Source organism: Urocitellus parryii, chromosome 10, assembly GCF_045843805.1.
Source record: "Urocitellus parryii isolate mUroPar1 chromosome 10, mUroPar1.hap1, whole genome shotgun sequence".
NCBI classification, from domain to species: domain Eukaryota; kingdom Metazoa; phylum Chordata; class Mammalia; order Rodentia; family Sciuridae; genus Urocitellus; species Urocitellus parryii.
In genome coordinates this window covers 93,626,554-93,651,733 of record NC_135540.1, presented here as the reverse complement: position 1 = coordinate 93,651,733, position 25,180 = coordinate 93,626,554, and the positions used below count along the sequence as shown (strand labels likewise).

Sequence of the window (25,180 nt, the reverse complement as noted above, 5' to 3'; positions counted from 1 at the left end):
CATAGTGAATATTTATTTTACTTTAATTCCACATTGATATATTTATCAGTAGTGAATTCTTTAAATGAGAGAATACATTGACCAAATTCTTTTGAAAAATAAAGGAAATTGAGATTGAAGGGAACTACAAAAATGTACTCCTCCAAAAAGAAAGAAATTAAAGAAAAAGACTTACGTGTGAGTGTAAATGATGGTTTATTTATGGTCAGGGGCAATTGTTTGATCTTCAGACTTTGGTAAAAACTTCTTTCAATTTTTTTCCTGATTATTTCAGTACTGTCAGTAGATGGGTATCGAAACATGAGCACCATAAGAATGTTCACACCTTGTTCATCTGGACTAAGAGCAAAACAGCAGACAAATGGTGACATTACCTATTCAGAATCACTGAATTTAAAGAAACATAATGGATCATATATGATAATGCTTTTAAATTACTTCTAGATAAAGGGAATAAGAATGGATGTATAATGATCAGGAAGTGTTGGAAGGAAAAGTAACATGCTAGAAATACTAGGTAAGTGATATTTCTGAAAAATCTTTTCCTCCGTCCTTCCAAAGCTAATGGGTTTAGAGAGATTCTTGGGAAGACATATTCATGAAATCATGCTTTACATGCACTTACACAACTTGCTTTTTAAGGAATTATTAGCAAAATTTGTAACTGAGGTCATTATTCTTCAGAGTGGTATGGCAGAGACAAACCCAATGTCCTCTGCTTCTTCAACACAGAGCTAGATTTCATTTCCAACCCTTCTTGAAATTGACTGAAATGGTCTAATGAATTTTGGTCAATGGGATGTGGGCAGAAACAATATTCCCCCATTTCCAGGCCTGACTCTTTATAAAACTCCCATACTATTTTCCATGCTCTTGTTCTTCCTTGGTCTGCCAATTGGAAGTGGAAGGTCCTTTGGGAAATTCCACCCCACAATGACCACCAGCAGAGCCTGGTACACATTTCCCTGCTTCTGCCTCTTTAGACTTCACCAGGAAGTGAAATAAAATTTTATTGTATTAAAGCACTGATGTTTAGGCATTTCATGACCAGTTAATAGGTGAATAATTAGAGAAAGAAGTTTGTAAAAGGAGATAATTTGATCAATGATTCAAATACATAATACATATTGTGATGTGTAGGACTAGAAAGCCTCCAATAACCTTTTCAGAATGAATTTAACTTATAAAAGAATCAAAGAAAGGAAGGGAGATAGAAAAAGGAGAAAGGTAAGAAAAGTAAAGAAACAAAAGAAGGAAGGGCAAGAGTGAAAAAAGGGATAAGGGCCTTAATCATTTCATCATACGTGTATTTACTTTATCACCACCAAGTAAACAAATTTTACAAATATATACACACACACATCAAAAACAAAACAGTATAGCATCTAGGTATAGAAACCCAGTATAGAATCTTTCCAACATATTAAAACGGGATTCTAGTAATTAAATTTAGTCTCTGATAATAATTCATGTTTAGTTTAAATATATTACCTTTCACAAAAACATCAAAATAAAAAGGCATTTAAAATAATGTCAAATACGCACTGGCATTAAAGAAAAACCCTTGCATAGAAAGTCATAGTCTGATGGTTGTGTAACTGTAAATAAGGAAAATTAAAAAAAACCTTAAGTTCTACTTAACTCCTTGCTTACAAGGCACGATGGTGTTCATAATCCTATCCCTCCCCTTTCTGTATCTTTTTCTCTATTTTTTTTTTTTGTAAGAGACTCTCTTGTCATTGCACTTTACATCTTTCTATTGTGGTTGGGAAATGGTTAGGACACATAACCTGAGTTTCTTGAAATCTGTGTAGCTACACAGAATTGCTAAGAGCAGCTCAGAAACCATGTTGATTATATATTTCATCTTAGCAGTACTGGTTTGAAGTTACAAACCAAATTTACATACCTTATTTTGATAACATGAGATTTGATAAATCGACCCCCTCCAGAAGCACGTCGGAATATCCTAGACATCTGATTAAAAAAAAATGTATTAAGAAAAATGTTACTCCTTGTGTTATCTAGAGACTTGGGAAAAGAAAGTTTTCAGTTAATCACTCATCACATAAATTTGTTTTAAACAATGGTAAGTCTAACCTGAGTTTTAATTCTTACAGAACTGAACAATCTTAACTAAATTTTTCAACTTTGCTAAGTCTCTGTAAACTGAGATAACATCATCTGCCTCAAAGAGTTGATTTGAGAATTTAATAAAATTATGTCATATTTCAACCTGATCTGCTTTCTAGGAAATGACTGATAATGTTACTTTTAATCACTGTCAAATGAATTAAAGTATGTGCTATTTTTTTTTTAAAGAGAGAGTGAGAGAGGGGAGAGAGAGAGAGAGAGAGAATTTTTAATATTTATTTTTTAGTTCTCGGCGGACACAACATCTTTGTTGGTATGTGGTGCTGAGGATCGAACCCGGGCCGCACGCATGCCAGGCGAGCGCGCTACAGCTTGAGCCACATCCCCAGCCCCAGTATGTGCTATTTTTAAAAGAAGCATCTTTTTCTCTAAAAAAGCCCATCCTGTTTCTGCACTCAATACTGAGTATGCCATCTAGTCCACTACTCTATGTTTGTTGATTTCTTAAATTATCATGCCATTACTAGATCATTTGTCATAACTTGTAGCATCTGTCATGAGACTGACACTCCTCGCATTGTTAGTCATATCTCTATGCTCTCAGATTTCACAACTGGTACAGGAGTTGATTATAAGTTTCACCACACTTCATACCAAGAGTATTTCATTCCTCAATTTTCCTGCATGAAACTTTGAAATATTTTGTATGTTCAGTGAACTAATTTCCTAGACAGACCTGATTCCCTAAAGGAATCCAGTTGACTATTGAAGCCCCGCCTTAGAGTGGAAGAGCCCTGGACTGACAGAAGAACTTACAGACTCATGCAAGTTTATATAAGGTCCATATCGGAAACAAGTCTTGCTCTCTATTACTATATCCTTTGAGAATAGAGAATATTATCTCCCTTCCCATAAGATTCCTCCCTCCCCCACCCCATTCGTCTGAATTAGTCACAATGTCAAGTAGATTTGACTTCCTAAATATTAAATCTACCTCCCTTGCTTCTATTCCATTGCAGTTTTTAAAACTAGGTCCTCAGAAACTCAAGTTTATATGGTTCTACCCTATCCTCTCTCCCCTCATTTGTTCCTTCATAATACTAATAACCAATGATAGCTCTAAAATTCAACCCTAGCTAGTTCATAAATGATGGCCTGGACTCCTAGCTGTTCCACATCATCCAGTGCTGAAAAGAAGGGTCTAATCGCAAAGATCCACCATTCCATGTACACCAGGAACATCCTGGGAATTAGCTAGCTTGATACTGGATGTCCACTCTTGGAAACAGTTCCTAGTCCAACCTCCCCAATTTTTTTTGGTGGAATTTTTTCCACCAAACAATGAGGGAAAAAAAAAAAAACATAGCAGACAGGAAGAACTACGAAGTGGTTTTGGCAGAACCAAAGATCCAGGGCATACAAGAGCACGTTCATGCTCACATTTTGGACATTCACTGTGATCCTGGTAATGTCATGAGGCACAATGATGACCTCACTTCATATATATCTTGTCTGCAGCTGGAACAGAAATGCTGCTGGAAGAGCAGGAATAAAATTATATAAATTTGGACTATCCTAAAGACTTCAGGGTTTTAAGAGCAAGAGAATATCCTCCATATTGAAGAGGATAGCCCAGTAAGGTAGAACACACGACATCAAAATGAGGGTTCCTCTTTGAAGAATGATCCTCATGCATTTAACGTCTCCAAAGAATTGACACGTTAGTGTGTCACAAGCCAAAGCTAATTTGGTTTCAATGGAAATCCCAACAGCATTCACAACCAAAACAGCAAGCATAACAACATTCCCCTCAATTTTGCCCAGATGTCCACTGACAGTGCTAATAACAAACATCATGGACTATGCTAAGAACACAGAGCCTGTGAAATGCAGCTAGCTCAGCAGCCTCCTGCCACAAGTCCTGGGAAGAGCTCCCTGGAGGATACTACAGACAATTGCCTTGGCGGGGGACTGACCTATAGGCCAGTCAGATTCTGTCTGGGGTGGCTCCAGGGGTCCACAAGGGAATGTGCAGAGAGGCCTCAATGGCTGGATGCCCATCTGAAAAGAGTGAGAGCGAGAGGCAGAGGTGGGGAGACAACCTGGCTGGCAGAAGTTCCCAGTGCACACATTGCCCTGGGGGGGAGAGCGGATGAGTGGCACTCACCACCCAGGCCCCCATCCCTCCCTCACCCTTTCCCTACCTCAGCCAGGGAGTTGGTCCTATTTTGGCTGTCACAGAATCCCAGGATGTGCATGAGGTGGGGAAGGCATGGCTACTGAATCAATTGCTCTCTTCTAATACACTATGTTGGTTGGCACCTGAATGATTTTGCACATTCAATTCCCTCTTCCAATAACACACTTTTTGCCCCCAAGTGAATTTCTTCAATTAAACTCTGGTCTCCTTGAGAACTCCAATGACAACTAAGTTAGCTTCTACTTAGTCTCCTTTATTTAGGCCCCCCCGGTAATCTTGCACGTGATTCTATTATAGCAATTTTTGCACTGGTATATATAGTGTTTCTCCTGGTGTAGATTATGAGCTGTGTGAAGTCGGAGTGTATCTGATTCATCTTTGTATTTCCAGTGCTCCACACATTGTCAGGCCTAGTGTAAACACTCTGGCATGGCTGATAAGTAAATGAATGAATGAATAAATGAGTTTAATTAAGAATCAACAACACGGTAAAGTTGCCAAGTGTAACTCCCAAAAACAGTGTGGGAGCTAGGAGTCCCCAGGGATAAGTCCACAAGGATGGTCATCCCAAGGGTTGCAGTAGTTCTGAAACATGCTAGTTAGGCTTTCATTGAACTTCTCTGAGCTCAATTATTTCCATATTTCAAAGAATGGGAAGAAACATCAATTTTAGTCTCGAGAACTTCATTTAGATAAGTGTCCTCTGAAATTTTGAACTGTTTAAATATGACACTCATATCAGAGTATAAAAAAATTCCAAGAATCTGCTCAAACCCTGATATGATCAAACACTGGTCTCCTAAGGCGTTGACTTATACTTAAAAATGTGTAGAACCTAGTAAATTACAATGTTGTGTGACCACTAATTCGTATGTATTAAGTCAATGCTCCATGGCAGGGATTAAACTGATTCCTTTCTTTAAACGTCACATTATCTTGGGAGGAAAGTACTATTCTCATCAGCCCTATTTTTAGATGAAGAAATTGAGGCTCAGTAGGCTTAAACTTGTTTAATGTGGTACAGGAAGTGGTAGTTCTGATATGTGAACCCAGGGAATCTGGCTTTAGATCTTGTGTTAACTACATTGATTGTCACAGAAAACCCTTAGTTACATACTTGAATACAGTTGTCTACTTTTGAGGGGGAGGATGATTTTACTAGTTATTATTTCCCTTTAAAAAAGATAGTGGCTATGGTGCTGATAAAAATCACTTTTTCACCTTAAAACTAGAACCTAATTGTAGTCCTTGATTTGAACTCCAGCATTAAAAATTTGGGAACAATGTGGGTGGCTCTGACTAAGAGGCCTGGTACCTACCCAGTTACTGTTTTTGGCAAGCCTGGGCTTGCAGCTTTCCTCTGGCTGAGAACTGCATGCACATTAAGTCTTTAAGAAAGATCAGTAGTCGTTAGATGCTGGCAGTTTCTAGATGCCAGCTAGGGAATCCCTTTGAGGTCCATCCATGAAAATAAGTAAATCAAATTCTTTAGGATTCCTGTTACTTTCAGTGGAATATATACCAGCAAAGGAAAAATAAACCAACAAAACTGATTCTTTTTCTCTTTCTTCTCCAGGAAAGTTTCCTGCTAACTCAAAGGGGATTTCCCTTCCTCTGATTTCAGAAAATACTGATCATTCAAGTCACACATTTTGGCAATTATATGTTGCACGGTAGCAGTTCTGATATTATGTATTATCTAAATTTTCTTTTTGTATTCTTTCCCACACATAAACTTCCATATTGAAACAATATTATAAACTCTTTTAGGGAAGGGACCAAACTTTATTGACCTTGGCATTCTTCACAGCTTTGTACAAGGTAGGTGTACAGTAATATTTTCACTAATGATTGAATTTCCAGCTGTGGTTAAACTAAAGCAACATTGTGAGGGAAAAAAAATTACTGGCTTTTGGACCCCTTGGTGATCCTTTAATTATATGTGTGTATCTTTTTTCATTTTTGTCATTTATTTTTTTTAATTCAACACAATCAATGATGAATCTCCATTGTCGAGTCACTGTGATAGACAATGTAGAAACACTGTGATAAAGTATTCAACAAAAACGTGTAGGCCCCAAATTCCTAGAATAGAGAGATAGACAGAATCAAGACACATAAATTATCAAACTGTAATAGAGGAAGGGTTCTGAAAATAGATGATATTTAAGTGATATCTGAAAGATGAGCAGTGACCAACAGAAAGCAGGGTCGTGGGGCAATCTTCCAAGTGGAAAAAGAGTATACGAAGAATTCTAAAAAAGAACAATATGTGTAGAGCACAGTTAGGAAGCAGCAAAGTATAGAAAATGAAGAAATGATAGCCACAGTTAGTGAGGAGCTTGAATTTTATTCTAAGTACATTTGGAAGCCATTTGTGAAATTTTAAGCAAATAAATAACAAAATATGTTTTCAAAGATCATTCTGACTTCTATGTAGATGTTAGTGATAACTGTGAGTTGCCCATATGAAGGAAGATATAGGTAGGTACAGAATGGAAATAATTAATTGGAAATAGAAACATAACTTGTGAATGAATTAGACATGAGGACAAGAGAAACATAGGCATTCTAGCAATTAGGTGGACAGAGATGACATTTGCTGAGCAGGAACCAAATTATAGAGTGAGATAATGGAAGAGGAAACAATAAAATTCAGACATTGTAATTTTGCCATGCCTCTGAGAAATCCAAGTGGAAATATCGAGTAGACTATCAAATGCACAGGTATGACACAGCTTTATCCACATGGTTCAAAAGGAGATAAATTTGCCTCCCTTTCCCACATCCCATAAGGGTGACACAGTTTTGTCCCCTTGGTAACAGTGTTTTAATGTAGGGATGGGCAAGTGTTCCAAATTAGGCCAACCAGTTGACAAGACTGCTTCTTCAAAAATGCATTCAAGGCCAATTTTGGAATTTTTTTTTTCTTGCTTCAATTCTAACCTAGGAAAATGCAAATATAAAGCTATATTTGTTAGCTATCACAGCTGTCATGTAGAGAATAATCAAAAGGAGGAATAAAAGCCCAAAGGCTTGGTTTGATCTCGTTAACTCAGTCATACCCAAAGCCAGATGAGTCTTTAGGGTTTCTAGTATTCTTTATTTTATTTATCTAAATATCTTACTTTAACTTTTTAATTTGGTTTCTGTTATTTGCCACCAAGAGTGTCCTAGTATGGAAATGGAGGAAATCATTTACAGATGACCAGAAGAAAGAGAAACAAGCCAGGATCACACCTGGGGTGATCTACAGGCCTGGGCCAATGAGGATTTAGTGTTTATATTGCTTAGCAAAAAAATGAAAATCTTTTTTTATTTAGAAATTTCTTAAGAAGTTGGATTCACTTACATGTTGATGAATTGTGACGAAAATAGAGTTGTAGCATGTATTTGCTTTCTACCCAACTGCAGTTAGTGGATGTGTGTACACATCCCCAGCTTCTGTAAGTATTGACTGATATCAACTCATACCTGCACTTCCCCAGAGGCTTGCCCTTGCCTGACCTGCACCACGCCCAGTGATATCTGGGAGGTAATGCTCCACCTTCCCTGGGAAAACCTTTTCAGTGTAAAACAGACAGCCCAGCCCTCATAGTTTTGCAAAGAACCACCTCTGTGATGTACACTAAGCCCTACCCCTCCAAGAGAAATCAGCTGAGACAGCACTTTTGAAACCACATCTTTGTCTAGCTTCTTCCTTTGCTCTTTTCTGATGTCTCAACTTCCTTACAATGTTTTCTTGAAAACTCTTAGTTAATGAACCACTTAACCAAGAACATTCAATCACAGATCCTGATTCTTGGGATCAAACCTGTACAAGAATTACTCAGTTGGAGCTAGAGAATGCTGTGCTAGCAATCTATTTCAGTGTCTCTATTTCTTTCTTTCTTTCTTTCTTTTTTTTTTTTTTTGGAAGATCTGAGATCTTACATTTCTGATTTTTAGATGAGATGTAGCTTATAACTAGGAAAATGATGAATAAACTTTAATATTCATTTTAATATTTGGTGTTTACAAGGGAGCTTTTGTATTGAAAGTGCTATTTCCTTGAAATAAGAAAAGAAAAAGAAAGAATAAACTTAAAGATGGTCCCTTAAACTATGTTGTAATTTTTTAACATAATAACCCCACAAAAAAAGATTTTATGGAAGCTATTATTGAAAGATGAGGTTAGACAAGTATAAAGCCAGCATCTGTAGGCTCTAAATAATGTCTTTATTGACACTAAAAATGCAGCATAGCATTTTGATTGTCAATTCATTCATCTATAGTATTAAGTTCTGGGATTATTCTAAGAATGTATTTCTAAAGCAAAGCAAATATATTATAGAGATCATGGAAAAATATCAGAACTGCTATTTATATTTATTTTTATCTAAACAAACAAGTTTTTACAGCTTTGAAATGTAGACTTCTGGCAGAAATTCACTAATTACCTGAGGCTCCCAAGAAGAAAATGGAAATGGGGCTGTTTTAGAATGACATCTAGTACAGTGCTAGTTTTGGGATGAGCACTCAGTAAGTTCTTTGTGTACTGAATCAAATTAGAGTCATACTATAGTCCTTAAACTTAATCTAATGAGCAATTCTTGGTATATAAACAATTACTATCTTTAATTACTATATTTGTCACATTTAAGTCTGCCCAAAACAATGAAGTATTGTTGAAATATACATCCAGTTATTAAGCAAAACAGTTTCATGACAAACCCTAGCACACATCTAGCTCTGGGATTTCAGGTGGGCTCTGGAGAACAGAAAGATATTAAAGACAATGACTGACTATCTTTAACATTTTTTTTTCCTGAAGAAACATGATTTAAACTAATAATAATTTTAAATGTTAAGAAATTGTTGGAAATGGATATGTTTTATTTATCACCTACTTTCTTGGCCACTAATAAAACATAGCATGGTTTTTATAATACCCTGTATTTGAAAGAACTCTAGAGTTAAGCATCTGCTAAATATGCATTAAACAAAAACTTTGGCAAATAAATTGATGGATTGATGGCTTAACAGGTAAATGGATAGATGGATGAATGAGTTATAGGCTATGCTTTTATATCATTATCTTCAATAATCATGAAAGTCAAATCTATATTTGTTTGGAATGGAAAGAATCTATTAAAATCAGGAAAAGAAACTGCCAAAAGGAATAGTAATTAAGACTGGAACAACATGTGATAATTTTTACATTTTTAAAAAATATTTATTTTTTTGCTGGGCACAATATCTTTGTCTTATTTATTTTTATGTGGTGCAGAGGATCGAACCCAGGGCCACACACATACTAGGCAAGTGCTCTACCACTGAGCAAAAACCCCAGCCCAAATTTTTACATTTTGAGAAGCTATTAGTATAATAGTTTCTGGTGACAAAAGATGAAAGACCAACATATTACTGTCATCACAAAAAATATTGGAGTCAGCTAGAAAACTCATGCTTGCTTGCTATGCACAAGCCCTTACTGCATAAACACCTTATTTTATTTACTGTCCTTGAAGAAGATTATTGGCATAGCATGAGAAATGACAAAGAGAAAGGGAAATAAAACATTCTGGAGTATGAAGGTATTATTATAAAAGAAATAATTCTAAGGACTAGGAAATTTTAAAATGCTAATTTTTGATACATGTAAATGAAGAGATTTTGGTTCAAAATAACATTTTGACAAAATGATATGTAATTTCTCTTTTTTGAAGACCCCATTAAATTATATTATATATCAAAATAGGGCTAAACCCATGATGCTGACAAAAATAAGAGAGATTTCTTTAGTATACAGAGATTCAACTCATGCCAGTGGGGGAAAAAGAGTCTGATAAAGTGGGAGAAGACACAGACTAGACCAGTGTTTCTTACCCTTGGCCATTAACATTGGGGGCCAGGTAATTCTTTATTGTGGGGAGGGTACCTGTCATGTTGAATTGTAGGGTCTTTAGAAGCTCCATGGCCTCTACATACTATATGCCCTTAATACCCCCTCCCCATAGTGTGACAACAAAAAGTGTCTCTGGATCTTCCCAAGTCTTCTTGGGACAAAATTACTCCTTATTGAGAACTACTACACAGCACTATGAGTCAAGAGAACTCAGCCAAGGGAAGAATTCATCTTCTCTAAAAAAAATCTAAAAGAGGCCAGGCACAGTGGTACACACCTATAATCTCAGTGGTTTGGGAGACTGAGGCAGGAGGATTGCAAATTCAAAGCCAGCTTCAACAAAAGTGAGATGCTAAGCAACTCACTGAGGCCCTGTCTCTATTTTAAATAAAGTTCAAAATAGGGCTGGGGATGAGGCTCAGTGGCCAAGTACCTGAGTTTAATCCCTAGTACCTCCCAAAATAGACAAAAATCCAAGAGGTTCAGCCAATAGAACCAGTAAATACAAAAAAATAAGTACCTAGGATTAAGTCTAAGAATGACTAAGACTTTTAAGGAAACAAACGTTTTGTTGAAAACATCAAATAAATTCTAAATAAATTAAGATATCAATTATCTTTACATTGGACTCTAGATTTGAAACAAGTTAAATCAAAATCCCAATATGAAGAAGTGTGTGTGTGTGTGTGTGTGTGTGTGTGTGTTACTTGACATAGAAAAACAAAGAACCAAAAATACCTAATGTTGGATATAGAAAAGGACAAACCCCAAAATAATGTGGCCCAGTGAAAACGAATGAGGGAGTCACTGTCTTTCCCCGTGACAAGACAGATCCCTGGGGAGAAGATATCCATTTAGTCTGAAATGACAATTTCTGGGAAGATGCCAAAGCATTGATCCCATCCTAAAACTGACCCCACACCCTCCATCTGGCCCAGTAAAGATAAATCCCAGGTACTGACCATTGACTCCACACCCACAGACCACACACCCTCCATCTGGCCCAGTAAAGATAGCCCAAACAGATATGCTCATTAATTGAGTCATCTCCAAGTGTAATCAATATAAGCTTAACCCTCACCTCCTTTAGCTGGTGGCTCATTTTCCACCATAAAAAAATGGGTCCATCAGAAGTGTTACTCCATTCCTGAATAAAAGCTGTGCTGAGCTGATCTGTTTGCCTCTGGCCTAATCCGTTTGAACTAACATTTAAGATACACCTGAAGAAGAACATGATATTCCCAGGTTTACTGGGTTGAATGGTGGGTCCATGAAGGATAAATCTAAATCCAGGAATCTGTGAATGTGACCATATTTGTAAAAGAATCTTTCTAGATGTAATTAAGTTAAGGATCTTCAGGTGAAAACATCATGGATTATCCAGGGAGGCATTGAATCTAAGGACGAGGGCTCTTATCAGCATGGAAACACACTGAGACAGAGAAGAAGGTCATGTGAAGATTGAGACATAAATTGGAAGTTCCATTTTATGTAGCAACAAGTCAAGAGATGCCCGGAGTTATCAGGAATTTGAGTAGGCCAGGAAGGATCCTCCCTAGAGTCTCCCTAGGAATTGCTGACATTTTAATTTCAAATTTCTGGCCTCCAGAACTGTTAGAGAATAAATTTCTGTTGTTTTCACCACCTAGATTTGTGATAATTTGCTATAGCAGCCCCCAAAACCAATAAAACAGGGACCAATGCTTGTTGTCAGACAACAGAGGTCAAAGTATTGTGGGTGGTAATGACACAGTGAGAAACAAGGCAGCCAATGGAACAGGTTGGAGAGCCCAGTAACACTCAATTCACTTAGGGAAACTTGTTTTGTGGGAGAGATGGCTTGGCAAATCAGATAGAGAAGGATTGGCTATTCAATCAGTAGTGTTAAGAGAACTGCTTAATATGTATAAAGGAAAATGAAGGCAATCTCTAAATTAAACTGACATGCAAATAACAATTTCATACTGAGTAAGTCTTAAATGCAAAATGCAAAACCAAGATTTTTTTTGAGGATAGAAAACATCAGAATAAGCAAGGATTTCTTGCACAATCTTGTTGTTAAGAAAAGAATGACACCTTTCAATATTTCAAAATTCAGAACCTCTATTCATCTATTTATAAATATAATAGATATGTCACAAATGAAAAAATATGCATTTAATACATATAATGGACAGATGATCCATTTTCAGGAAAACGTGTTTCTAATAAATTTTAAAAAGTCAGATGCAATAAGAAATTACAAAAAATCACAAGTAAGCTTTTATAGAAGATGAATTACAAATAGTTGATGAATTGATGAATCTCATTAATAATCAGAAAATGCAAATGAAATCCATAATGAGATATTATTACACGTTATCAGAATGGCAAACTGGAAAATCAAATTGATAAGTTTTGGGGAGGATGTAGAACAACATGAACTCTCATGCTTTGCCAGTAGCAGTGCAAATGTTTACAAATACTTTGGAGAATGGTCAAAATCCACTAGAGTCTGACTGAACATAGTGTATGACACAATAAGCCCCTACTGGGCTTATTCCCTGGAAAGACTCTAGCACACATGCTAGTGCTAGGAGGCATGTAAGGATGTTTGTTAGTCATAAAGAGTGGAAAGAAAAGTATTAGCAAATATTCTATTCCTATTAGGTCATTCTACGGAGAAGTAACATAAGCAAGCTCTAGTTTTATGTATCAAAATAGAAAAATCTTGAAAATATGTGAGTGAAGTCACAGATGAAAATGATTCCATTTACATAAAATTCAAAAGAAGCAATATTGAGTAGTATACTGTTTAGAGAAATATACATAAGTAATAAAACTGCAAAGAGTAATTCCAAACAAGAGTTTTTACTTCTGAGGAAAAGAAAAGAAAGAACATACAGAGAGTAGACAAAGTTCTACTTCTTAATTGGGTATTCAAATTATAGTTCTTTAAATGTTTTACATAGTTTTTAAAGCATGATTACATCCAAATAAAGGTGATGACAGAAAACAAAAGCAAACATTAAGTATTATTGCTAAATTTCAGAAAAATGAAAAAAAAGTATAAAAGCTTCTAGAGAAAAAACAGGTCATCTAAAAAGCAACACAATTCCTGATCTGTCACATTTGATAAAGTAGTAAAACTGAAGTCCTTAAATGGTCTGAGGAAAAATAAGTTTCAATTTAAAATTGTACATCCAAACTATCAATTCATTATAACATAGAATAAAGGATTTTCCCAACAAGAGATAATTCATAAATTTTACCTCCCATGATTTTTCCCCCATAGGGAAAAGGCTTAAGGACACAACACAACACAAGAAGTAAAACATGGGATTCAAGAAGCAATGATTCCCACACTCAAGGGCAGGACTGTGTTAGCCCAGATTTACCTGTATGAAGTAGCCCTGAGGAGCAACCAGTTGAAGTTAAGCAGGAAACATGAGGTTTTGAGAAAATATATTTAAAGAAATAAAGAATTATCAAGACCTTGAAAATAGCTGAAAATATAGTTAAAAGAAGGAAAACAAAAAGATGGTGGGGCGGGGTTGGGGGAGGCAGATGGAGAAGAGAAATATTCAAATTTAACTCTGCCTATATTTTTTGAATGGCAAAGAATTGTGGCATAATTGTAAAAAACAAAAGCACTGCTGTACTAAACATGTCAAATACTATTTAAATTAACTATGGAAAGGAAAATGCTGTTTTGAAATTTAGAATTGGCCTGTGTAAAGGTAAATAACAGAATAAAATGCAAATATCCTCCCCAACATTGTTCATACTGAGAAGAGTATAATCAGAGAAGGGTAGGACAGCTAAAATCTTCAACTTTTAATTTAAAAAGAGAATGTCTATAGCTAATCATAAAGAATCATACTAATACAGTGTCTTTTATATTTAGCCATTGCTTCTTTTTTCCAGAATAACTGTACACTTAAAGGAGTACACTCTAAGCTAACAATGTTCTCCATAATCATTCCTTTCATTTTATTCTATTTGACATTTGGCCATGAGGAGTATGGATTAGCTCGCCAAATATAGTTTAAAAATTTGAAATGCCTCAGTAAATGTAGAAAGTATCAAGAAAAAAAATATTTAGGTGCATAACTAAATTTGAGATTGATACCAAGAATTGTAGACACATCACATCCTTTTATATGATCCTATTAGTACTTTTCAAAGACAAAAGTAAGCAAAATGACAAGGTGAGTATGCCAGTTCTATATTGTTAAAGAAGGCTAAAGAAAATGAACGAAAAAGATCAAATCAAAGAGTTAAAAACAGGGAAAATATGTTTCAACCAACACTTTCCTAAGCTAATTAATTGTCTACTCTATATTTCCAGAAGATAATTAGTTGTCCACTCTATAATCTGCAACATACATTTGCTGGTACACAGCACTATTCTAAATTTTTTATAATATTATATATTTGTATAATTCTTACAGCTGTCTGGCCTAAATTCTCCATTTTACAGTCAAAGAAAATTGACACAGAGAGACCAAGTTCCTAAACTCAAAGTGACAAAAAAATTAATACATAAACATTTAAATTTTCTGTTGAGCTCACCATTCTCTCAATCTGATGACTCCTTTCTGTAAATTCTCTTGAGGATCTCATTGCATAATTTTCTTTATATTTGATATTTGTGACTTTAAAAGAGGCAAGGTAATAGAATGACTTATCATCTGAAAGATAAAATAAAGATCTATGGTTAAAAGTAACCAGCCCATTGTTCCCAACCTGCTAAAAAGACTACTGTGATGCAATCTGTATCCCCTTAGGACAAAAATCAGTGTAGATACATTTCAAATATTTTCTAATTTCATCATTGCTGTCAGTGAAAATAGAAAATTCAGGTCCCCAAATCACTTACCAAATATTCCATTTATAGATGTTTATGTATATCACAATTTTCATACAATTGGGCATGCAGCATACAATGGAAAGTGAATATTGAACACAATGGCTGAAAAGTCATGTAAAAATAATTTATTTCCTCAAAGAATTGCTAATTTACATATATCACACATAAACTGTAATATGAAGATATATTAAATAAAGTCTATTTTTTTCTCTACCACTGCTAAGCTTACTTATAAAATATAACTATTTATTGTTTTCATGTTCTTGCTTCCCATTCACTGTTAATTCTCTGCAGTCTACTCTCAATATACTACTCAAATAGCCATTGTCAAGGACAGCAGTTCTAATATTTACTGTTTACTGTTTTGGGTTTTTTCTTTGGTTTACTCCTTGATTTTTTGGCAACCTCAATTGTGTTCTTTAAAACCTCATCTTTGGCTCTACGAAGCCATGTAGTTTTCTTTCTTCCTTCTTGACCACTTCTCATTTACAATAGAAGGCTCTTTATTTCTGTCCTCATTCTTACCTTCCTAAGGTCCCATCCTTGGTACAGGTATTCATACTAAGCACTTCTCAGTGATCTTAACTAGGATGGCTTTAATTACTATTTGTTGGTATCTCCTAAATTTAATTTCCAGACCAAACTTTTGTCATGAGTTTCAATTCCATATCAATTCACTTCAGAATATTCACTGTGCATTCAATAGGTACCTCAAATACTATAATATTCCTAGAGTGAAATAATCATTTACTGCTTCCTTTACTCAAACTGCTCAGCTCCTGCATTTCTCTTTGTGAACAGTACACATGGTCATTCATGGCATGTCTATATCCTTATTCCAATATCAAACTAATCTTTCAGTCTTTAAATCCAATGGGTGCAGCCCATTTAATCATTCCAATCTCTTATTCAGGTTCTCATTAACCACCCAAAATGTTATTCAAAACAAAATGACATTTGTATTAAAAAGAAATCTCTCATTTATGTTCTCTATCTTAAATTATAATCTACTTCATAACAATCTACTTCATCGCTCAGACTAGATATCTTAATCTTTGATTCTTTCCTAGTTAATCATCAGTTTCTGACAATATTGCCAACTAAGTTTTTTTTTTTTTAAATCCATCCTCCTCACACATTCTGCTACCACCACTGCATGATCCAGTTCAAACCCTCATCATTCTTTGCAAAATATAATAGCTTTTTGACTAGTGGCCTGCATCTAGTCTTGCTTTCCTCAAATCCGTTTTCCAGAGTGATCTGCTAGGCTGCAATTTTGACACTATCACTTTTCCAATGAAATCATTACTCATTGTCAATGGAAATGACTTATGGAGTTTTTCTAGGCCTGAAGCCTGCCTACCGCTTCAGTATAAACTGTCATGTTCTCCCTAGAATTTATGTTGAAACCTCAGCAAACTGTATTTGTCTGCATTTACTCTGCTGTTTTCTTTCCTTAGGATTTTGCTTTTGTTTTTACTTTGACCTGAAATGTCCTTTCTATGGACTTCTCCAATCCTATTGCTGATGTCAACACCTACCAAGAAAGTTCCTGGAACATCCAGACTGAAATGGGGACTTCACCTATGTGGCTAAGTATAGCTTTTGGAGCTCTCTTTTGAAGAGCTTTGCCTTGCACTTGGCACAGCATCATAAAGATCTATAGATTGTAGTATAATAGAACATCAGTCTCTGGTAGGAGATATTGTGCAATTTTTCATTCAAAAGGGAGGAAACACTTCAAGTAATGTTAACAAAAAGAATAGTATCTTAAACTTTTTAAAGTAATGAAATAATAAATAATTAAGTATTTCAATATCAAACATTTATTAAGTGTGTAATGTATCAGACTCTGCACTGAATATTCTAATTTAGTTAGACTTTCATTTTTAATTTTTAAAATTATAAATGCTACATTGTAATCCATGAGAAGAATTTATAAGAGAATAAACATATTATATAATCCTGATACCTAGAAGTAATTGATATTATTATTTTGATTTATTTTTCTCTTATTAAAAATATTGGTTAGTTGGCTGAGATGGATTTTCACCACAGTTTTGAATCTTTCTTCTACATAAGCATTTTCTTACTTCTTAAAAAAGTGTGTTTTGTTCATTCAAAATTAGTTGAGAAAAATGCACCAAGGATGATATGTTTATATATATATTTTAAACAAGTATATACTTATGTGACAATTTGTTGTTTTTCTGCTTCTTTTTATTTTTAAGATTATGGCTTAATTCTTATTGATGGATGAAAGAATAATTAAATAATATTTACCAGGGCCTAACAGACACTAAGCTCTCCATTGTATTGCCTTATTAAATTAAATGGATCCAGGCTACTTATCTATGCATATCTTGATAAAATTTCATAGCTGAAGTTCTATTATAAAAAGATTAAAATTAATGTGAAAGTCCAGTTCTAACTACTATATTCTTAGAAATTTCATGCAACTCTATAAAGTAGGTTTACTTTTTCTCCATAACAAGAAATATAATAATCCCAATTAATCCTAAAAAGTAATCCAAATTATAAAAATGTTTGTTGAAAAATATAGTTTATTACGTAATTCTAATAACTAACAAATAAAACAATAGCAACAAAAATAAAACAACCAAAATAAACCCCAAAAGCAGACAACTTGCAAATTCAAAGTTTGCACTTCCCTAATTAATGCCATATTTCACGTGAATTGTGGTAGTAGTGACTGGCTTTTTCATTAATCTTAAAACGACTCTCAAATAGTTATACAGTATGAAGCTATCACAATCATACATGCACATTTATGCCATGAACTTTTCCACTGGCAGAAGATATTTGTAACAAGCCATGAATAAAATATATATGGAACTACTCAAAATCAATAAGAAATGACAGATGATTCAATAAAAAATGAGAGAAAAACTTAAGCCCTTAACAATAATAGTAAACCCAAATGAACAACTGATAGATACACTGTTGTTGATCAGGCAAATAAATATAAATTGAAGTTACAATGATAACACTACAACCTACACCAAATGAGAAAGTATAAAAAGATATGCAGGAGTAAGTGTGGGTGATGAAATATAGAGCTATAGAAATTGCCATAGGTGCTGGAAGAAAGTTTAGTATTAACCATAAAGATAAAAATGACCCAGCAATTAATTCTATATCTACATAGGAAAACCCTTGCATGTGTGTACCAAAATATATGCAGAAGAAGGATCATAGTGATGTTTTACTAATACCTAAAATCTGAAACAATTCAAATGACTACAAACATTGAATACATAAATTAATTATGAAATGTTTAAGACAATTATGGAATATTTAAGACAATGTACTAGCAAAAAATAATGAAAATAAATGCACCAAAGCTGCCTACATCAAGGTGTATGACTTCTGCAACAACTTTTAGTAGAAGCCAGCCTCACATAATATGTTAAATGCTATTATAGTTAATGGTCAAATGGGATTTCACTATTTTTTTTGCCAAAATAAAATAAGGATCCAGTTGAAAATCCTAAGAATAAAATACCCAAGAAGCTTATCAGTCTTTTCATAATGATGTATAGTAAAATTTAGAGATATGAATTCCACCAAGCACTGCTATGATTTGGGTATAGTTTGTCCCAAAAACTGTATTTATGTGTTAGAATCTTAGTCTCCACTGTGGTGAGATGAGAGGTGGTAGAAACTTTAAGAGCTGGAGCCTGGGCCTGGTGTGCCTGGAGCCTGTGATCCCTAGCACTGAGAGAGAGAGAGAGAGAGAGAGAGAGAGAGAGAGAGAGAGAGGAGAAGGGGTTTTGTGAAAGGTGCTTAACTTATGGGGGAACTACACTAGAAAGCAATTAACACTCTAATAATTTTTTAAGGAACTAGCTCACTCTAAATATTAATTTAAAAATTAATTTTAAAATGTGTTGTTTTAAAGAGTAAGCCTGCTTCTCCTCATGTGATTTCTTCCTCATGGGCTCCTGCAATGACATCATTACCCATGTTGTGACCCAGTGAAGGGGTTCTTCACCAAGTGCCAAACCAAGAGGGCTTCCCCACCTTGGAATTTTTTCTCTTAAACTGCAAGATAAATATCCAATAAGTATCCAATTTCAGGTATTTTGCTATAGCAGCATAACAGGGACTAAGACAAGTACTTAAGAGTCAACAAGATAAATTAATTTTTAAAGTAATAACCAATTAGCATAAAAATTATAAAGTCATGAATATAGGAGAGAAAAAAGTATCCCCTAACATTCAAAAACTGATCTGGTGCTATCAGTTGGGTCTTGAAATTCTGTTGAACATCAGTATCAGACAAAGCCCTTCTTTGGTCATATTAGATCAAAACAAAAATAAGACCATTCTGAAATATGTCCGAACTCAAAGACAAGAACGTTATTCAGAGCCACAAAGTAAAGGGAAAAAAAGAAAGAAAGAAAGAAAGAAAGAAACACCGCCTATGCTGGCTAATATGGGTGTCTGCTGCTTCTTTAATCCTTAATTGCAGCTTTTGCTTCATTTCATTGTTCTTTGCTTCATAGATGAGATTTATTATAATACCCAATAATAGCACTGTTCTAGCTTCCTGAGAGCATTCAATCCAGAGGAAAAGGATAGTTCCTTCAACTTTCCCCCAAATCGCCCAACAGAAAGCAAAATTTTATAGTACATCATTGTAAAGAATCTCTTACATAGTAGCCCTGTGGTTTCCTATAGGATATGCTCTTCCCTGCAACTACTAATAAACCCAATCATAGATATGTTCCTCATGATCCACAGCTAGAATGCACTAATAAACTAAATGTATTCTAAAAGTTACTGGATTATTTTACTATTGTTTATTTTGAAATGGCCCATTTTTAATGGGTAGTGAATAATTGGTCAAAATTTTAATACAGTGAAAGCCAATTTCATAACTGTTGAGCTCTTTAGAATCAAAATATCTCCAACAGATATACTTCAACCCTGGTGAGACAACTTTTATCAATAGTTCCTCTAAAATTTTTACTTCCATTGCAATTATCACATACATGTATTTTTATTCTTCTATCTTCAGATCTATTCATTTACAACCTTTAAAAGCAATATTTAAAAACATAATTTTTCCTTTTATTATTGTCCTAGTTACTGAAATGTGATTCCTTTATTGGCTCCTTTGTGCTATGAAAATGTGTATTTCCTTTATACAATTGTGTACACCATCTTAGATGACCCTGATTATCTCAATTTGCTTATCCTCTGTTATAGTTCACCTTCTTCCTTTACTAAATGTCCATCTCAGAAAACTGTTCACTTACCCTCATGTAATGTCCTAGTAATGAATCTCTCAAATCCTTGAGTGTTAATCTCTGCATTATTTTCTTACTGCTCCTGTTTAATGACTTGAGCTAATACACACTTACCTTGTACATTTCTGGAGGTCAGGAGTCTGAGGTCAGTTTTACTGCCTAAAATGAGTATGTTGGTGGAGTTGGTTCTTTCTGAGGCTCTAAGAGGTAAACCAGTGTCTTGCTTTTTACTAGAGACTATCCTCATTCCTGGCTCATTCCCTGCATCACATTGTCCCATTCTCCCCTTCTGATATATTACTGTTTTTCTCCTCCTTTCACCTTTTTTTCCTTTCTCTTATAAAGACCCTTGTATTTATGTGTAGGGCCCTTCTGGAAAATCCAGAATAATCTCCCCATCTCAAAATGTTTGGAGATATTTGGAATGTTTCTTTTGCTGTATAGGTAATAGGATATGGAAAACTTGGGATGAGAATGAGGCATTTATTCAGTCTATTACAGCTTCTATGGGAAGTTCTTCTTAGCACTTTTTTCTATTATTATTATTATTATTATATTATTATTATTTCTTCACTTTTTCTCTTTCAAACACCTATAGAATTGGGTCTAGGGGTATGTTAAATACAAAACTACTTGGCTATTTTCTAACCCAAAGGAAATATTAACAAAAAAATAAAATTGTAGGGCTTAACTCCATTCATGTTTTTATTTTATTATAGTTTAGGAAGTGGATATTATCAATGCCCCAAGAAAAGTGGGTAGCAGGTAAGCTGAAAATGTTGGACAATATTTTTTTCTGGAGGACGTTCAAATGTGGTTTTATTGTTATGACTGGCATGGGTGCCTAAAAATTTAAGCAAAGCTCTAATCTTCTGTAATTATAAACACAAATCAAAAGCCAAGGTAAATGAATCTTAGTCCTAATGGCTATTGATTTCTCCATTAACTAGAAATTAATTCTGAACTTCCTCAACATGAAACAAATCTAGTTTTCCTTCAAAAGTAATGCTTGATTTCTAGCCACTAAAGACTTTTTTTAAGGTAAGTTTTTATATATTACCTAAGCTTTTCTTGAGGCAACTCAATAATATAGTGATTCTGATAACAGTATATTAAACTCATCATAGGATGAGTTTAAGGATTGTTTTTACTATTCTTTTTTTTAATATATGTTTATATGTTTCTTATCATAGGATGAGTTTAAGGATTGTTTTTACTATTTTTTATATATATATATGTTTCTTATGGAGGCATTTACCAATGTACTAAATATTTAAACCTCAACTGGGTAGAAATACATAACATAGAGTTAATTGTGGGAACAAAATACAATTAAACAGCAAAATGTTAATGTCACGCAGATGTCATTTCTTATACACGAAAAGAATTTCAAGACTCTAAGTCATACAGTACTTAGGAAACGGAAATATGACCTGGATACTTACCCTCAACAACAAAATGAGTAACAATACCAATTGAAATTCCTATGATTGCTACAATCGCCAACGTGAAAAGAGCTAGCCTTATTGGGTCCCAAAACTGTTGTCTTCTTTGATATTCAACTCGTGGATATTCAGCTTCTGAAATTTCAACTGGTCTGTGAGAAAACAGTATCACAATTACAAAATGCATTGCATTTCTGCTTTATGTCCACTTGCTGTGATCTCTGAAAATACCTTACTTTGCAAAATAACAATAGGATACTTAAATCTGGATAAGAACAGTAGGTTTTAATTAGCATATACTCCCTCAACACCACAATACAGTACAAATTTTAAAGTTCTACTGATGTTGACATTCAAGTGACAGTGTTGCCCCACCACATTGTGTCTGGCATACTGGCAATTTGAAATTTTGGTAGTGAAACGCAAAGACTCAACTTTTTAAAACTGAAATTTAGAAATAATATTTTGATGTTATTTAAATAAGGGAACTTCAAGCAAAAAAGTTATATAATACTCCCACCAGTTTTACTAGATTAAAAAATAAGAGATTTTAATATGACTATTATGTAATGACCTTGAAAAATTCTTAGTGGTGAAATTTCATCTCATTCCAGTCAGGATGGTAATCATTAAGAATATGAACAATAATTAATACTGGAAAGAATGTGGAGAAAAGGAACACTTTTATATTAATGATGGGAATATAAGTTAGTACAACCACTATGGAAATCAGTATGGAGATTCCTTAAAAAACTAGGCATGGAACCACCATATGACCCAGCATCACTGATCCTCCATATTTATCCTGAAGCATTAAAGTCATCATACTATAACAATACATGAATATCTGTGTTTATAGCAGCACAACTCACAATAGCAAAATTATGGAAACAGGCTAGGGTCCATCAATGGATGAATAGATATAGGAAATGTGGCATATATACACAATGGAGTTTTATTCATTCATGAATAAAAATGAAATTATGTCATTTTCAGGAAAATATATGGAACTTGAGATCATTATGTTAAGTAAAATAAGCCAAACTCAGAAAGTCAAGAGTCATATATTTCCTCTCATGTAGAAGCTAGAGAGGAAAAAGGAAAAGAGACATGGTGGGGTGGGGGAATCACATGAAAATCAAAGGGAGGTTAGTAGAGTAGAGAGAAAGGACCAGGAGGAGGGAGGAGGGAAAGAAAACTCAAGATACTGAAAATAATATTGGCCAAATTATATTATATTTTGTGCATGTACAAATATGTAACAATGAATTTCAATATTATGTATAACTAAACTGCACCATTAAAAAGGAAAAAAATTCTTAATGTCTTGTTAAGTAAGCTATTGTTAAGTTGTTAGTTATTGCAATGGTGGTGGTTATAGTGTTACTTAAGTAAGTAACAATACTACTTTTGAAGATCATGGTTCTTTGCATTCCATTAGCATCTCCCAGTGAAATCACAACTTGTGAATTATACTTGATAGAACTCTAGTATTCAAAAACACCTATTATCTTCACTCAACTCACCTATGCCCACTTGTGCACTACCTTCTCTTCCCACATCTTACATCATTTATATTATCTTTTCCCAACTTGAAAGTTGTCATTTATTTACTTTATTTTCTGAATCCCCAAAACAGTATTCAATATTATGATATTTTGCAAGTAAGTTTCTTAAAACGTTTTTGTACTTTTAATTTTTATTTAGTAAATACATATTATAAATTTTCACTAAATTATATAATGGAAAATCCTTATAATAGAATCTATCACATCAGGATAATGTTTCAGAAACAGTTCTAGATCTCTAGAAGTATGAAGATTTCAAAATATTCTCTTTGCCGTTAAGACATTTACATTTGGAAAGGGGAGAAAGATATGGAAACAAGGATTTACAGTGTGACCTGCTAAGATGACACTACTAAACATAGAGGAATAAAAGCAGACCAGATGGGGAAAAAAAAAAAAAGAAACAAGAACAGAGAAAATGGCATGTAGAACAACAGAAATAAACAAAAAGGATACGGTATGAAAAACCATTCATTACTAATAATGAATACTGGAAATAAAAATAAAACATGGGTTTGCAAAGTATATCCAGACTATAAGTCTTTCCCAGCACACTGCTAAAGGACATGGCAGAGCAAGTGGCTGTAGAGTTTATGAGGACATTCGTAACCCAAAGGAAAGGGTTAGAAATTTACCCTACAGGAGCTGCAGAGCTAATAAAAATTTAATCAGACAGTGAATTTAGAATAATCACAGGTGAATGAGGACAAGGATGAGCTAAGAGCACAGACAAGGTTAGAAGTCTTATTGAAGGTCTAGAGAGGATGGAGGCTTGAACTAAGGCCATGGTGAAAGATGGAGGGAAGAAAATCAGTTTAGTTCTAGTCCTTGAGCTTTGTTGAGTGATTTATCGTTGTGTGAGATATGGAAAGGATTAATGAACCACTTATTTGGATTTTGTGCCTCCAGGCAAGATGAGGAAGATTAAAGAGTTTCCAATATAGACATCAATACTGTTAATAAAGAAAAATTTATTGTCTTTATATCTGAGCCTGAGCCAAATGGAAAGAATCTGCTTTATGTCCTTTCTCTGTGACTCATTTTATTTTAGTTGTGTCACAAATGCCTGTTTACATGATTCTAATCAAAGCAAGTATTAATGTAGAAAGTATACCCCCTCCCAAAAAAGGTTACTTGAAATTGCAAAAGAATGCATTGCCTTCTTTCTCACCCATGATTGAAATCTCTATTTCCAAAATCTATGGCAATGTATTTCTTCATTACTTATTTTATAGATGTTTTGACTGTAGCAATTCATTTTTGTTCCCGTTCCCTTTTCCCTTAAGCTTTGAAGATTTCATTGCTGTACCCCGAGCCCTTCAAAAAGTGAGAAATGATGAGAATCAAATTTTATCAAACTCATGGGGGTGATAACCAAGTTTCACAACATGTTAACAATGCATCATTATAAAGATGATTTTCTTTTTCTTTTCTCATGGTCACATTTAATTTTAAAATAAGTTTCTTCTATTGGTGATCAGCTATTTTCAGTGTGGTATAACTGGAATGCAAACTTTTGTCTGATGTAGAAGTTGAAGTATTACCAAATATTCATTTTTGTGTTTTGAACCAACAGAAGCAGTATGCAGATAATGGCAAAGGAAATAGTAATTACCATTTCCAAAAATTGCAAAAGAAATGGTGTATAGTGTAAGGGGGTGGGTAAAAATCCAGCAAAGTATTAAAAAAATAATAAAGCAATTTGTTGGTTAGTCTGCTGTGAAATGTTTGCAGTGGGCATAACAACAAATCAAAATGCATTCAATGCAATTTTATCCAATGAAATAAATGTTATTTTTAAAAATTTTATTGTTGCATAAAATTTTCACAATAGTGGGATCGATTATAGCTATGAATA

General features: G+C 34.2%; 1 protein-coding gene across 1 annotated transcript in view; it reads right to left on the bottom strand.

Moving 5' to 3' along the window:
• The window catches only part of LOC113196067 (transmembrane protease serine 11F), a 37,772-nt gene extending 13,229 nt beyond the window's left edge, over window positions 1–24,543 (bottom strand). The window contains exons 1-5 of the mRNA XM_077803138.1: window positions 24,494–24,543; window positions 21,755–21,906; window positions 14,736–14,854; window positions 1,910–1,977; window positions 176–339 (exon numbers count right to left, since the gene is read on the bottom strand). Coding sequence (XP_077659264.1) covers window positions 176–339; window positions 1,910–1,977; window positions 14,736–14,854; window positions 21,755–21,906; window positions 24,494–24,543 — 553 coding nt within the window. The remainder of the gene's footprint in view (window positions 1–175; window positions 340–1,909; window positions 1,978–14,735; window positions 14,855–21,754; window positions 21,907–24,493) is intronic.
• Window positions 24,544–25,180: the final 637 nt, after the last annotated feature.